The sequence below is a fragment of the Oncorhynchus kisutch genome, unplaced genomic scaffold (assembly GCF_002021735.2).
Source record: "Oncorhynchus kisutch isolate 150728-3 unplaced genomic scaffold, Okis_V2 Okis05a-Okis16b_hom, whole genome shotgun sequence".
Lineage (NCBI taxonomy): Eukaryota > Metazoa > Chordata > Actinopteri > Salmoniformes > Salmonidae > Oncorhynchus > Oncorhynchus kisutch.
This window is the reverse complement of record NW_022261982.1, coordinates 4,783,131-4,799,205: the sequence shown is the minus strand read 5'-3', so window position 1 is coordinate 4,799,205 and position 16,075 is coordinate 4,783,131. Positions and strand designations below refer to the sequence as shown.

At 41.9% G+C, this 16,075-nt stretch overlaps 1 protein-coding gene across 4 annotated transcripts in view; it reads left to right on the top strand.

The window, feature by feature from the left end:
• LOC109878061 (immunoglobulin-like domain-containing receptor 2) overlaps nucleotides 1–16,075 on the top strand; it is a 40,431-nt gene that overhangs the window by 6,078 nt on the left and 18,278 nt on the right. For all 4 annotated transcript variants that reach the window (XM_031813435.1, XM_031813437.1, XM_031813433.1 and 1 more), the window contains exons 2-3: nucleotides 2,922–3,242; nucleotides 12,824–12,943. In XM_031813435.1, the coding sequence (XP_031669295.1) occupies nucleotides 2,922–3,242; nucleotides 12,824–12,943 (441 nt within the window). The remainder of the gene's footprint in view (nucleotides 1–2,921; nucleotides 3,243–12,823; nucleotides 12,944–16,075) is intronic.

Genomic DNA, 16,075 nt, shown 5'->3' with positions numbered 1-16,075 from the left:
CCCCCAGCACATACACAGGACACACAACACAACTGAGTTCATTCTGACCCCCCCAGCACATACACAGGACACACAACACAGCTGAGTTCATTCTGACCCCCCAGCACATACACAGGACACACAACACAACTGAGTTCATTCTGACCCCCCAGCACATACACAGGACACACAACACAACTGAGTTCATTCTGACCCACTAGCACATACACAGGACACACAACACAACTGAGTTCATTCTGACCCCCCCAGCACATACACAGGACACACAACACAACTGAGTTCATTCTGACCCCCCCAGCACATACACAGGACACACAACACAACTGAGTTCATTCTGACCCCCCCAGCACATACACAGGACACACAACACAACTGAATTAACTTTTGACTCCTCACCATTATCAATCACCACTTAGCTGACAGTTCTAATTAACAGAAAACCTAGGAATGCACTCACTGCCTTATTTAAAACACCCCAGAGCTCAGTTTCGTCGGTTCAACCATAGGTTAACTACCTTATCTGTTTACTTAATCCACAAACCATTTCTTTCTTCCTAGTTGGAATGGTGTTCATTAACTTTAATTACTCCGTGTCACACAATCCCTTCTTATGAACTCATATTGCTCATCAGATATAATAGTTTACTTAGTTACAGTTCTATTTGAAATGGGGATATTGTTTATTAATTTCTTCATAATAATTCTAACAATCAGATACAGACAGAGTGAATCAGCTGTTTTTATGTTTTTAGTCTTTGAGACTGTGGTCATAGTGACCACTTGTGTTAAGTGTGGGGGGATTTACTCCATCACCACACTGGTAAACCCAGGTAACTGGTATTTAAAATGAAAGATTACCACACCAGCAACATATAATTCTGTTCATTTTGTGGAGTCCGATTGCCTATTAAAATTACAGTCTGCTCTACTGCAGAAATGCTGTTTGTTCGTCCCAAATGGTACCCTATTCCCTACATAGTGCACTACTTTTGAGACATATGGGCCCTGGTCAAAAGTAGGGCACTAAATAGGGTGCCATTTGGGACACAGGCCGTGTTCAATTGTACAGACAGCAATTAAATTGGAACAGACCCTGAGAAACTCTGATTTCTCTTTCTGAGGTTCATGAAAACCTTTCAGTAGCCTCGGCCCCAACCTGGGCCTGACACTAACCGTACAGATACCTGTTGAGGATGAAACCACCTCTGCTCCTCTTTCCCAAACAAGGAGACAAGTAGATTTCAGCGGTCCCATCAAGTCCCTTATCCAAGCAGACATAGTTAACACAGTCTAGGTCTAGGAGAAATGAAGGCTCTTCTTCTGACTAGCCCAGTTCCAGCCTCAGAACCTCATGTCACAGGTGGGAAACGTCCTGAGGGCGATACTGATAATGACGTCGCACGCAGGGCTACCTCATCACGAGAGCATGAGTCCAACTCACCTCCACTACACGCAGTCAGTGTCACGCCCTGGCCATAGAGAGGCTCTGCGCTCCAGACCTCCGATGCGTCTCCACGGTCCAGTGTGTCCTGCGCTGGCTCTACGCACTATGCCTCCAGTGCGCCTTCATAGCCCAGTGCGTCCTGTGCCAGCTCTCCACACTCACTGAGCTAAAGTGGGTATCCAGCCAGGATGCTGGATACGTCTCCTCAGTCCGGTGAGACCTGTTCCGGCTCCACGTACAAAGTCTCCAGTGATGATCCATGGCACGAAGCCTCCAGTGATGATCCATGGCACGAAGCCTCCAGTGATGATCCATGGCACGAAGCCTACAGTGATGATCCATGGCACAAAGCCTCCAGCGTTGATCCGCAGTCCGGACCTCCAGCGACGGTCCCCAGTCTGGAGCCTCCAGCGACGGTCCCCAGTCCGGAGCCTCCAACGACGGTCCCCAGTCCGGAGCCTCCAACGACGGTCCCCAGTCCGGAGCCTGCAGCGACGGTCCCCAGTCCGGAGCCTGCAGCGACGGTCCCCAGTCCGGAGCCTGCAGCGATGGTTCCCAGTCCGGAGCCTCTGGCGATTATCGGTGGTCTGGTTCCTCCGACGAGGATCTGCGGCCCGGTTCCTCCAGTGAAGGTCCATGCACCAGGGCCGCCACCAAAGCGGAGGGATCTGCGGGCGGATGGGGATCTACATCCCGCACCGGAGCCACCGCCGTAAGGGATGCCCACCCGGACCCTCCCCTTTAGAGGCAGGTTTTGCGGCCGGAGTCCGCACCTTTGGGGGTACTGTCACGCCCTGGTATTAGAGAAGCTTTTATTCTCTATTTTATTTAGGCCAGGGTGTGACTAGGGTGAGCATTCTAGTTTCATTATTTCTATGTTTTCTATTTCTTTGTTTTTGGCCGAATGTGGTTCCCAATCAGAGGCAGCTGTCTATCGTTGTCTCTGATTGGGAATCATACTTAGGCAGCCTTTTTCCCCACCTGTGTTTGGTGGGTAGTTATTTTCTGTTTAGTGTTTTCTGCACCTGACAGAACTGTGTTATTTTGTTTGAGTGTTTTTGAGTAATAAAGTATCATGAACACTTACCACGCTGCGTTTTGGTCCATGGCTTCCGACGACAGACGTTACAGTCAGACTAGCCTACTCTAGCTCTAGTTCACGTTGATGGTAACAGTAAGGTTGTATTTAACTGTGTTTCAGGAGCTTTGTGAGGCTGGAGGTGAACATTCACTAGGTGATGTAATTACCGGTTGGTCTGAAGTGCTGGTCTCGTGGTGAATGTAGGAGGGCGGACAGGGCCACGCTGCTGATCTGGGGATTTCTCTCTATATGTCTGTTCACAGTAACACTGCCAGTGAGTCAGGTCCCAGATCTGTTTGTGCTAAGATGTCATCTCCTTGAAATGGCAATTAGTGACTCCTCTCTGTCTGTCTGTCTGTCTCTGTCTGTCTGTCTCTGTCTCTGTCTCTCCACCAGATCTCCCATCAAGCTCAGCCATCCAGGTCTCCTCTCGTGAAGACAGGAAGTATGCCACGCTGTTCCAGTCGGTGGTCCTGCCGTGCCAATACTCCAGCATGTCCACCCAGACGCCTGTGGTCCAATGGTGGTACAAGTCTTACTGCCGCGACCGCACCCGCGACGCCTTCAGCTTCCCGGAGGGCCTGGGGGTAAGGGGCTCCTCGTCCCATCTAGACTGCTCCGATTCTAGCCGCACCGTCCGCGTGGTGGCCTCCGTCACCGGATCCTCCATCACCCTGGCCGAGCACTACAAGGGCAGAGATATTACTATCATCAACAGTAAGACATGGCACTCAATACTACTGTTGTTGATGATGTTAGTACATCAGAGGGACTAGATGTTCAGGGAGGCTGGTCAGGTCCTCTAGATAAAATACATGTCACTAGTGTTGTTGATGATGCTATTACATCAGGAGGACTAGATGTTCAGGGAGGCTGGTCAGGTCCTCTAGATAAAAGACATGTCACTAGTGTTGTTGATGATGCTATTACATCAGGAGGACTAGATGTTCAGGGAGGCTGGCCAGGTCCTCTAGATAAAAGACATGTCACTAGTGTTTGTTGATGATGCTATTACATCAGGAGGACTAGTTGTCCAGGGAGGCTGGTCAGGTCCTCTAGATAAAAGACATGTCACTAGTGTTGTTGATGATGCTATTACATCAGGAGGACTAGATGTTCAGGGAGGCTGGTCAGGTCCTCTAGATAAAATACATGTCACTAGTGTTGTTGATGATGTTATTATATCAGGAGGACTAGATGTCCAGGGAGGCTGGTCAGGTCCTCTAGATAAAAGACATGTCACTAGTGTTTGTTGATGGTGCTATTACATCAGGAGGACTAGTTGTCCAGGGAGGCTGGTCAGGTCCTCTAGATAAAAGACATGTCACTAGTGTTGTTGATGATGTTATTACATCAGGAGGACTAGATGTCCAGGGAGGCTGGCCAGGTCCTCTAGATAAAAGACATGTCACTAGTGTTGTTGATGATGCTATTACATCAGGAGGACTAGTTGTCCAGGGAGGCTGGTCAGGTCCTCTAGATAAAAGACATGTCACTAGTGTTGTTGATGATGTTATTACATCAGGAGGACTAGATGTCCAGGGAGGCTGGCCAGGTCCTCTAGATAAAAGACATGTCACTAGTGTTGTTGATGATGCTATTACATCAGGAGGACTAGTTGTCCAGGGAGGCTGGTCAGGTCCTCTAGATAAAAGACATGTCACTAGTGTTGTTGATGATGCTATTACATCAGGAGGACTAGTTGTCCAGGGAGGCTGGTCAGGTCCTCTAGATAAAAGACATGTCACTAGTGTTGTTGATGATGCTATTACATCAGGAGGACTAGATGTTCAGGGAGGCTGGTCAGGTCCTCTAGATAAAAGACATGTCACTAGTGTTGTTGATGATGTTATTACATCAGGAGGACTAGATGTCCAGGGAGGCTGGTCAGGTCCAGCAGATGTAGCTAAAGGTCACAGGTGGTTGAGGTCACAGGCAGGTCACAAGGCTGCCTCTCTTCTCAATTCCATAACACACACGTTGACATGCACCCACCCACATGCGTGTTGTGAGGTCCTCTGAAGAAACACTAAGAGGGTGTTGTGGAGGACAGGCAGGGTGATGAATAGGAAGAGACGTGATAGTCTGGCCGTCCCATTGTGACATAGCTACGTGGGGGACGCTCAGCCCGAACACGCACCTCCCCACAATCCCCAGCCAACGCGGCTCCTCTATGCGTTTTAATGTGTTGACAGTTGGAGAACTTGCTTGAGCCAAGCTAAGAATTCAAAGTATGAAAGTCAACGGTCTGACATTCTAGAACACTGCTGTGTGTACACATACACGTTTTGGACTCTGATAGCCGCTTTAGACTCAGGCATCGGTGAGCAGACAGGGAAAGAGAGAGAGAGAGAAAGATAGAGATGGATAGAGTAAGAGGGAGAGGAGAGAGAGAGAGAGGGAAAGATGGAGAGAGAGAGAGGCAGAGAGGGAGACAGAGAGAGAGAGAGAGGCGGAGAGGGAGCTGCAGAGAGAGAGAGCAGCAGAGAGAGAGAGAGAGAGAATAAGAGAGAGCGAGAGAGAGAGAGAGAGAGAGAGCTGCAGAGAGAGAGAGAGAGAGAGAGAGAGCTGCAGAGAGAGAGAGAGGGGTGGAGAGAGAGAGCTGCAGAGTGAGAGAGGGAGAGAGCAGCAGAGAGAGAGAGAATGAGAGAGAGAGAGAGAGAGAGAGGCGGAGAGGGAGACAGAGAGACAGAGAGAGAGTGCTGCAGAGAGAGAGAGAGAGGCAGAGAGGGAGACAGAGAGAGAGAGCTGTAGAGAGAGGGGCGGAGAGGGAGACAGAGAGAGGGGGGGGGAAGAGGGAAAGGAATGGACCTGCAAGTGGACTCCAGATTTATTGAGCTGTAAATCAGGGATACGAATCAACCCTCTCTTCTCCTGTGACCAGATGGACAAAAGAGGATTTTTTTCCCACATTGCTGTGCTTTAACGTTGTCCTCTCCCTCACACCTTGTTCTCTCTCTCTCTCTCTCTCTCTCTGTTCCCTCTCTCCTCTCTCATCTCTCTCTCTCTCTGCTCTCTCTCTCTCTCTCTGTTCTCTCTCTCTCTCCATCTTTCCCTCTCTGTCTCTCTCTGATGTGAGGCTCTTTAAAAGGAGCTCTCTCTGTTCTCTCTCTCCATCTGTCTCTCTGATGTGGGGCACTTCAAAAGGAGCTCTCTCTCTCTCTCTGTCTGTTCACTGTGAAGTCAGCCTTAATGGTTTGGCTCCTCTGGTGAACCCTGGAGTGGGCACAAACACATTGAACTTCCTACCCTGTTCCAAGAATCTGTGGAGTAAGGATGGAGGAGGGGATGGAGGAGGGGATGGGGGGGATGTACACATCAATATACACTATACACATCAATATACACTATACACATCAATATGCACTATACACATCAATATACACATCAATATACACATCAATATATACTATACACATCAATATACACATCAATATACACTATACACATACATATACACTACGCACATCAATGTTCACATCAATATACACATCAATATACACTACACTCATCAATATACACTATACACATCAATATACACATCAATATACACTATACACATCAATGTACACATCAATATACACATCAATATACACTACACTCATCAATATACACTATACACATCAATATACACATCAATATACACTATACACATACATATACACTACGCACATCAATGTACACTTCAATATACACTATACACATCAATATACACTATACACATCAATATACACTATACACATCAATATACACTACATACGTCAATATACACATCAATATACACTACACACATTAATGTACACATCAATATACACTATACACATCATTATACACTACACATCAATATACACTACATATGTCAATATACACATCAATATACACATCAATATACACATCAATATACACTACACACATTAATGTATACATCAATATACACTATACACATCATTATACACTACACATCAATATACACTACACATCAATATACACTATACACATCATGTTCACATCAATATACACTATACACGTCAATATACACATCAATATACACTACACACATTAATGTATACATCAATATACACTATACACGTCATTATACACTACACATCAATATACAGTACACACATCAATATACACTATACACATCAATATACACTATACGTATCAATATACACATCAATATACACTATACACATCAATATACACTACATATGTCAATATACACATCAATATACACTATACACATCAATATACACTACATATGTCAATATACACATCAATATACACTATACACATCAATATACACTACATATGTCAATATACACATCAATATACACATCAATATACACTACACACATTAATGTATACATCAATATACACTATACACATCAATATACACTACACACATCAATATACACTTTACACATCAATATACACATCAATATACACTATACACATACATATACACTACGCACATCAATGTACACATCAATATACACTATACACATCAACATACACTATACACATCAATATACACTATACACATCAATATACACTACATACGTCAATATACACATCAATATACACTACACATCAATATACACATCAATATACACTACACATCAATATACACTACACACATTAATGTACACATCAATATACACTATACACATCAATATACACATCAATATACACTACACATCAATATACACTATACACATCAATATACACTACACACATTAATGTACACATCAATATACACTATACACATCAATATACACATCAATATACACTACACATCAATATACACTATACACATCAATATACACTACACACATCAATATACACTATACACATCAATATACACTACATACGTCAATATACACATCAATATACACTACACACATTAATGTATACATCAATATACACTACACGCATCAATATACACTATACACATCAATATACACTACATATGTCAATATACACATCAATATACACATCAATATACACATCAATATACACTACACATCAATATACACTATACACATCAATATACAAATCAATATACACTATACACATCAATATACACTATACACATCAATATACACTATACACATCAATATACACTTTACACATCAATATACACATCAATATACACTATACACATACATATACACTACGCACATCAATGTACACATCAATATACACTATACACATCAATATACACTATACACATCAATATACACTATACACATCAATATACACTACATACGTCAATATACACTTTACACATCAATATACACATCAATATACACTATACACATACATATACACTACGCACATCAATGTACACATCAATATACACTATACACATCAATATACACTATACACATCAATATACACTACATACGTCAATATACACATCAATATACACTACACACATTAATGTACACATCAATATACACTATACACATCAATATACACATCAATATACACTACACATCAATATACACTATACACATCAATATACACTACATATGTCAATATACACATCAATATACACATCAATATACACTACACACATTAATGTATACATCAATATACACTATACACATCATTATACACTACACATCAATATACACTACACACATCAATATACACTACATACATCAATATACACATCAATATACACTACACATCAATATACACTATACACATCAATATACACATCAATATACACTACACATCAATATACACTATACACATCAATATACACTACATATGTCAATATACACATCAATATACACATCAATATACACATCAATATACACTACATATGTCAATATACACATCAATATACACATCAATATACACTACACACATTAATGTATACATCAATATACACTATACACATCATTATACACTACACATCAATATACACTACACACATCAATATACACTACATACATCAATATACACATCAATATATACTATACACATCAATATACACTATAAACATCATATACACATCAATATACACTATACACATCAATATACACTATAAACATCAATATACACATCAATATACACTATACACATCAATATACACTATACACATCAATATACACATCAATATACACTATACACATCAATATACACTACATACGTCAATATACACATCAATATACACTACACACATTAATGTACACATCAATATACACTATACACATCAATATACACATCAATATACACTACACATCAATATACACTATACACATCAATATACACTACATATGTCAATATACACATCAATATACACATCAATATACACTACACACATTAATGTATACATCAATATACACTATACACATCATTATACACTACACATCAATATACACTACACACATCAATATACACGACATACATCAATATACACATCAATATACACTACACATCAATATACACTATACACATCAATATACACATCAATATACACTACACATCAATATACACTATACACATCAATATACACTACATATGTCAATATACACATCAATATACACATCAATATACACTATACACATCAATATACACATCAATATACACTATACACATCAATATACACTACATATGTCAATATACACATCAATATACACATCAATATACACATCAATATACACTACATATGTCAATATACACATCAATATACACATCAATATACACATCAATATACACTACACACATTAATGTATACATCAATATACACTATACACATCATTATACACTACACATCAATATACACTACACACATCAATATACACTACATACATCAATATACACATCAATATATACTATACACATCAATATACACTATAAACATCAATATACACATCAATATACACTATACACATCAATATACACTATACACATCAATATACACATCAATATACACTACACATCAATATACACTATACACATCAATATACACTACATATGTCAATATACACATCAATATACACATCAATATACACTACACACATTAATGTATACATCAATATACACTATACACATCATTATACACTACACATCAATATACACTACACACATCAATATACACTACATACATCAATATACACATCAATATACACTACACATCAATATACACTATACACATCAATATACACATCAATATACACTACACATCAATATACACTATACACATCAATATACACTACATATGTCAATATACACATCAATATACACATCAATATACACATCAATATACACTACATATGTCAATATACACATCAATATACACATCAATATACACTACACACATTAATGTATACATCAATATACACTATACACATCATTATACACTACACATCAATATACACTACACACATCAATATACACTACATACATCAATATACACATCAATATATACTATACACATCAATATACACTATACACATCAATATACACATCAATATACACTACACATCAATATACACTATACACATCAATATACACTACATACGTCAATATACACATCAATATACACTACACACATTAATGTATACATCAATATACACTATACACATCAATATATACTATACACATCATTATACACTATACACATCAATATACACATCAATATACACTATACACATCAATATACACATCAATATACACTATACACATCAATATACACATCAATATACACTATACACATCAATATACACATCAATATACACATCAATATACACTATACACATTAATGTATACATCAATATACACTATACACATCAATATATACTATACACATCATTATACACTATACACATCAATATACACATCAATATACACTATACACATCAATATACACTATACACATCAATATACACATCAATATACACTACACGCATCAATATACACTATACACATGTGAGTGATATCCAGAGTGGTCTCCAGATTGATCTGCAGAGTGATATCCAGAGTTAATCTGCAGAGTGATATCCAGAGTGATCTGCAGAGTGATCTCCAGAGTGATCTGCAGAGTGATCTCCAGAGTGATCTCCAGAGTGATCTATACACTATACACATGTGAGTGATATCCAGAGTGGTCTCCAGAGTGATCTGCAGAATGATCTCCAGAGTGATCTGCAGAGTGATCTCCAGAGTGATCTCCAGAGTTATCTCCAGAGTGATCTCCAGAGTGATCTGCAGAGTGATATCCAGAGTGATCTGCAGAGTGATCTCCAGGGTGATCTCCAGAGTGATCTCCAGAGTGATATCCAGAGTGATCTGCAGAGTGGTCTCCAGAGTCATCTCCAGAGTCATCTCCAGAGTGATCTCCAGAGTGATCTGCAGAGTGATCCTCCCTGAGACCGGGTCTGGTATCTCATACGTCTGTAAGTTAACATGGAGGTAAGGTACAGCGGAGGTTTATGCAGAAGGGACTTATAAACAAAAAGAGTGCAGTGCGTCGATCTACGAGACTTCAAAGAGGCCCAGACTTCTTTCTGGTACAGAATGCAATGATATGAACTGCACCTGTTGTCCATAATAAAGTGTAGTGCAGTATTATAAACTGCACCAAATGGGTTCAATGCAGTGGCATGTTAATAGATATCCACTCCATAGGATTTGAGACTTGCAGTCTCCTAACCCACAGTCCCACCTCCAGCCCGACCCCCAACAGGAAAGGCTGTTCATTATCCTTGTCTCTTCCTGTCCCTTAAATAGGCCTGTTTACATGTCCGCCTCACAATGGACTGACTGGTCTGCTGAAAGTCTCCCTCCACAGAGTCCTCGCCTCTTTTACTGTTTATCACAACTCCTCCGTGGACTGTGTCAGACACAATGTTCCCTCCTCCTCCCCCTAACTAGCCAAAACAAACCTGTTTCTCCGTTCCTCCTTGTCCTTGACGATCTTGATATTTATATTCTCAGTTGAAACCCGAGGTGACGTGACATGGGAAGTTAAGGAATGTTGTAAGGTAGTTTTACAGAGTGATGTTTGACAGAGTGATGTTTTACAGAGTGATGTTTGACAGAGTGATGTTTGACAGAGTGATGTGTTAGATGTGAGGTTTGACAGAGTGATGTGTTAGATGTGATGTTTAACAGAGTGATGTTTGACAGAGTGATGTGTTAGATGTGAGGTTTGACAGAGTGATGTGTTAGATGTGATGTTTAACAGAGTGATGTTTGACAGAGTGATGTTTGACAGAAGGATGTTTGACAGAGTGATGTTTGACAGAGTGATGTGTTAGATGTGATGTTTGACAGAGTGATGTGTTAGATGTGATGTTTAACAGAGTGATGTTTGACAGAGTGATGTGTTAGATGTGAGGTTTGACAGAGTGATGTGTTAGATGTGATGTTTAACAGAGTGATGTTTGGCAGAGTGATGTTTAACAGAGTGATGTTTGGCAGAGTGATGTTTAACAAAGTGATGTTTGGCAGAGTGATGTTTAACAGAGTGATGTGTTAGATGTGATGTTTAACAGAGTGATGTGTTAGATGTGATGTTTAACAGAGTGATGTTTGACAGAGTGATGTGTTAGATGTGATGTTTGACAGAGTGATGTTTGACAGAGTGATGTGTTAGATGTGAGGTTTGACAGAGTGATGTTTGACAGAGTGATGTGTTAGATGTGAGGTTTGACAGAGTGATGTGTTAGATGTGAGGTTTGACAGAGTGATGTTTGACAGAGTGATGTGTTAGATGTGATGTTTGACAGAGTGATGTTTGACAGAGTGATGTGTTAGATGTGAGGTTTGACAGAGTGATGTTTGACAGAGTGATGTGTTAGATGTGAGGTTTGACAGAGTGATGTGTTAGATGTGAGGTTTGACAGAGTGATGTTTGACAGAGGGATGTGTTAGATGTGATGTTTGACAGAGTGATGTTTAACAGAGTGATGTTTGGCAGAGTGATGTTTAACAGAGTGATGTTTAACAGAGTGATGTTTGGCAGAGTGATGTTTAACAGAGTGATGTTTGACAGAGTGATGTTTGGCAGAGTGCTGTTTGACAGAAGGATGTTTGGCAGAGTGATGTGTTAGATGTGATGTTTAACAGAGTGATGTTTAGCAGAGTGATGTTTAACAGAGTGATGTTTGACAGAGTGATGTTTGGCAGAGTGCTGTTTGACAGAAGGATGTTTGGCAGAGTGATGTGTTAGATGTGATGTTTGACAGAGTGATGTGTTAGATGTGCTGTTTGACAGAGTGATGTGATACTTATTTTCTTTTAATATCTTCTGTCTTCCTCCCCCTCCCTCTCTCCAGAGGCTGACCTGCGTATTGGGGAGCTCCAGTGGGGAGACAGTGGGGTTTACCTGTGTAAGGTGATCATCTCTGACGACCTCGAGGGCAGGAATGAGGCCCCTGTGGAGCTTCTGGTGTTGGGTGAGTCCTCAACTCCCCTTCTCAGCCCTACCCTCTCCTCCCTCTAACCCTCCATCTCTCCCAGTCATCTACCACCCTCCCTCTGACATACTGTCAGGTTGATCTCTCCCAGTCATCTACCACCCTCCCTCTGACCTACTGTCAGGTTGATCTCTCCCAGTCATCTACCACCCTACCTCTGACCTACTGTCAGGTTGATCTCTCCCAGTCATCTACCACCCTGCCTCTGACCTACTGTCAGGTTGATCTCTCCCAGTCATCTACCACCCTGCCTCTGACCTACTGTCAGGTTGATCTCTCCCAGTCATCTACCACCCTGCCTATGACCTACTGTCAGGTTGATCTCTCCCAGTCTGACATCTACCACCCTGCCTCAGACCTACTGTCAGGTTGATCTCTCCCAGTCTGACATCTACCACCCTGCCTCTGACCTACGGCCAGGTTGCTAGGCAGTAGTCACTCCTGTTATGTAACCAGGCTCCGTTAGTCGTTAGCTAAGGAACATCTATCAATGGGAACAATGCAGCTATCATGTGAACAATAGTATCCCATCATCTAGTGTAGAGATGTACAGGACTGAGTACTATAGAGATGTACAGGACTGAGTACTGAGTGGACAATAGTAGCCCATCATCTAGTGTAGAGATGTACAGGACTGAGTACTATAGAGATGTACAGGACTGAGTACTGAGTGGACAATAGTATCCCATCATCTAGTGTAGAGATGTACAGGACTGAGTACTGTAGAGATGTACAGGACTGAGTACTGAGTGGACAATAGTAGCCCATCATCTAGTGTAGAGATGTACAGGACTGAGTACTGTTAGGGACAATAGTAGCCCATCATCTAGTGTAGAGATGTACAGGACTGAGTACTGTTAGGGAGGTGTCTTCTTGACATCCTGCCTGTTGGCTAGTGGGATAGGTCAGTCTGTGCCCACTCAGTGTAGTGTGTTGTAATGCTCATGCCTTTCCTGTGTGATATACTGTCTGTTAGCTGGCAAGGTACAACTTGCTTCCTTAGCATGAAAAGCAAGTGTCAGTTTGAGTGAATCCTGTGTTGGTGTGTGTGTGTGTGTACATGTGTGCATTCATGCGTGTTTACGTATATTTATGTGTTGTTGCTCAACAATGGCGGCCTCACATTCCTGAGTGCGGTAACTAGCGTTGCCATGGTGACGCTCTGCGTGTCCATGCTGCTTGAGAGAGAGAGACCTTTTATTTGGCTGGCTGGCTCTCTATAACACACTACAGTCCAGTAGAACCACCCACTCAGCACTAAGTCCAGAGTCTCTATAACACACTGCAGTCCAGTAGAACCACCCACTCAGCACTAAGTCCAGAGTCTCTATAACACACTACAGTCCAGTAGAACCACCCACTCAGCACTAAGTCCAGAGTCTCTATAACACACTGCAGTCCAGTAGAACCACCCACTCAGCACTAAGTCCAGAGTCTCTATAACACACTACAGTCCAGTAGAACCACCCACTCAGCACTAAGTCCAGAGTCTCTATAACACACTACAGTCCAGTAGAACCACCCACTCAGCACTAAGTCCAGAGTCTCTATAACACACTACAGTCCAGTAGAACCACCCACTCAGCACTAAGTCCAGAGTCTCTATAACACACTGCAGTCCAGTAGAACCACCCACTCAGCACTAAGTCCAGAGTCTCTATAACACACTACAGTCCAGTAGAACCACCCACTCAGCACTAAGTCCAGAGTCTCTATAACACACTACAGTCCAGTAGAACCACCCACTCAGCACTAAGTCCAGAGTCTCTATAACACACTACAGTCCAGTAGAACCACCCACTCAGCACTAAGTCCAGAGTCTCTATAACACACTGCAGTCCAGTAGAACCACCCACTCAGCACTAAGTCCAGAGTCTCTATAACACACTACAGCCCAGTAGAACCACCCACTCAGCACTAAGTCCAGAGTCTCTATAACACACTACAGTCCAGTAGAACCACCCACTCAGCACTAAGTCCAGAGTCTCTATAACACACTACAGTCCACAGAACTACACCATCCCTTTAAACCACAGTGGTCTGTCAGTGGACCATGTCCTCTGTGATGTGTAGTTTCTCTCACAGAACTACACCATCCATTTAAACCACAGTGGTCTGTCAGTGGACCATGTCCTCTGTGATGTGTAGTTTCTCTCACAGAACTACACCATCCCTTTAAACCACAGTGGTCTGTCAGTGGACCATGTCCTCTGTGATGTGTAGTTTCTCTCACAGAACTACACCATCCCTTTAAACCACAGTGGTCTGTCAGTGGACCATGTCCTCTGTGATGTGTAGTTTCTCTCACAGAACTACACCATCCCTTTAAACCACAGTGGTCTGTCAGTGGACCATGTCCTCTGTGATGTGTAGTTTCTCTCACAGGAGAAACGTGTCGGGATTCCCACGGCAACAACTGGGTTTTCATGTCGTCAGTAGGCTTGTTAGTGTTTGTTGTATTGTAGGCTTGTTAGTGTGTGTTGTATTGTAGGCTTGTTAGTGTGTGTTGTATTGTAGGCTTGTTAGTGTGTGTTGTATTGTAGGCTTGTAAGGTCAGGTTCTCTGGTTGTGAAGGGGGCAGGAACAGTTTTCTCCACTTTAATAGTCAACACATGGGTCAGAGGTCATGGAAAGAACAAACGTCCAGACTGAGTGAAACAGAAAACCTCTAAACTCCTCTCTGCTTCATAATGACTGCCAGCCAGTCAGGCAACGGTGCGTTAGCCCAGTACCCAGTTAGCCCAGTACCCAGTTAGCCCAGTACCCAGTTAGCCCAGTACCCAGTTAGCCCAGTACCCAGTTAGCCCAGTACCCAGTTAGCCCAGTACCCAGTTAGCCCAGTACCCAGCAGTGAGGGGAGGAATTCCAGGAGGAACTTCCAGCTAAGCTGCTCTTGATGTGGGCAAAGAGAGTCGGGCCGTCCAGGAGGGCCTTGGAGCTCCTACACCTTTAAACCCTCTTCCTGTCTGTCTGATACTTACAACTCACTCTGAGAAAGTTGTTTTGCCTGAACAGGAACAATGTACTGACACGGGTCTGTATCAGGATCCCTGCTTCAAACCACTGGAGGCCAGGACAGAGAGTCTACTTCTCAACACTGGACAGTCTGTC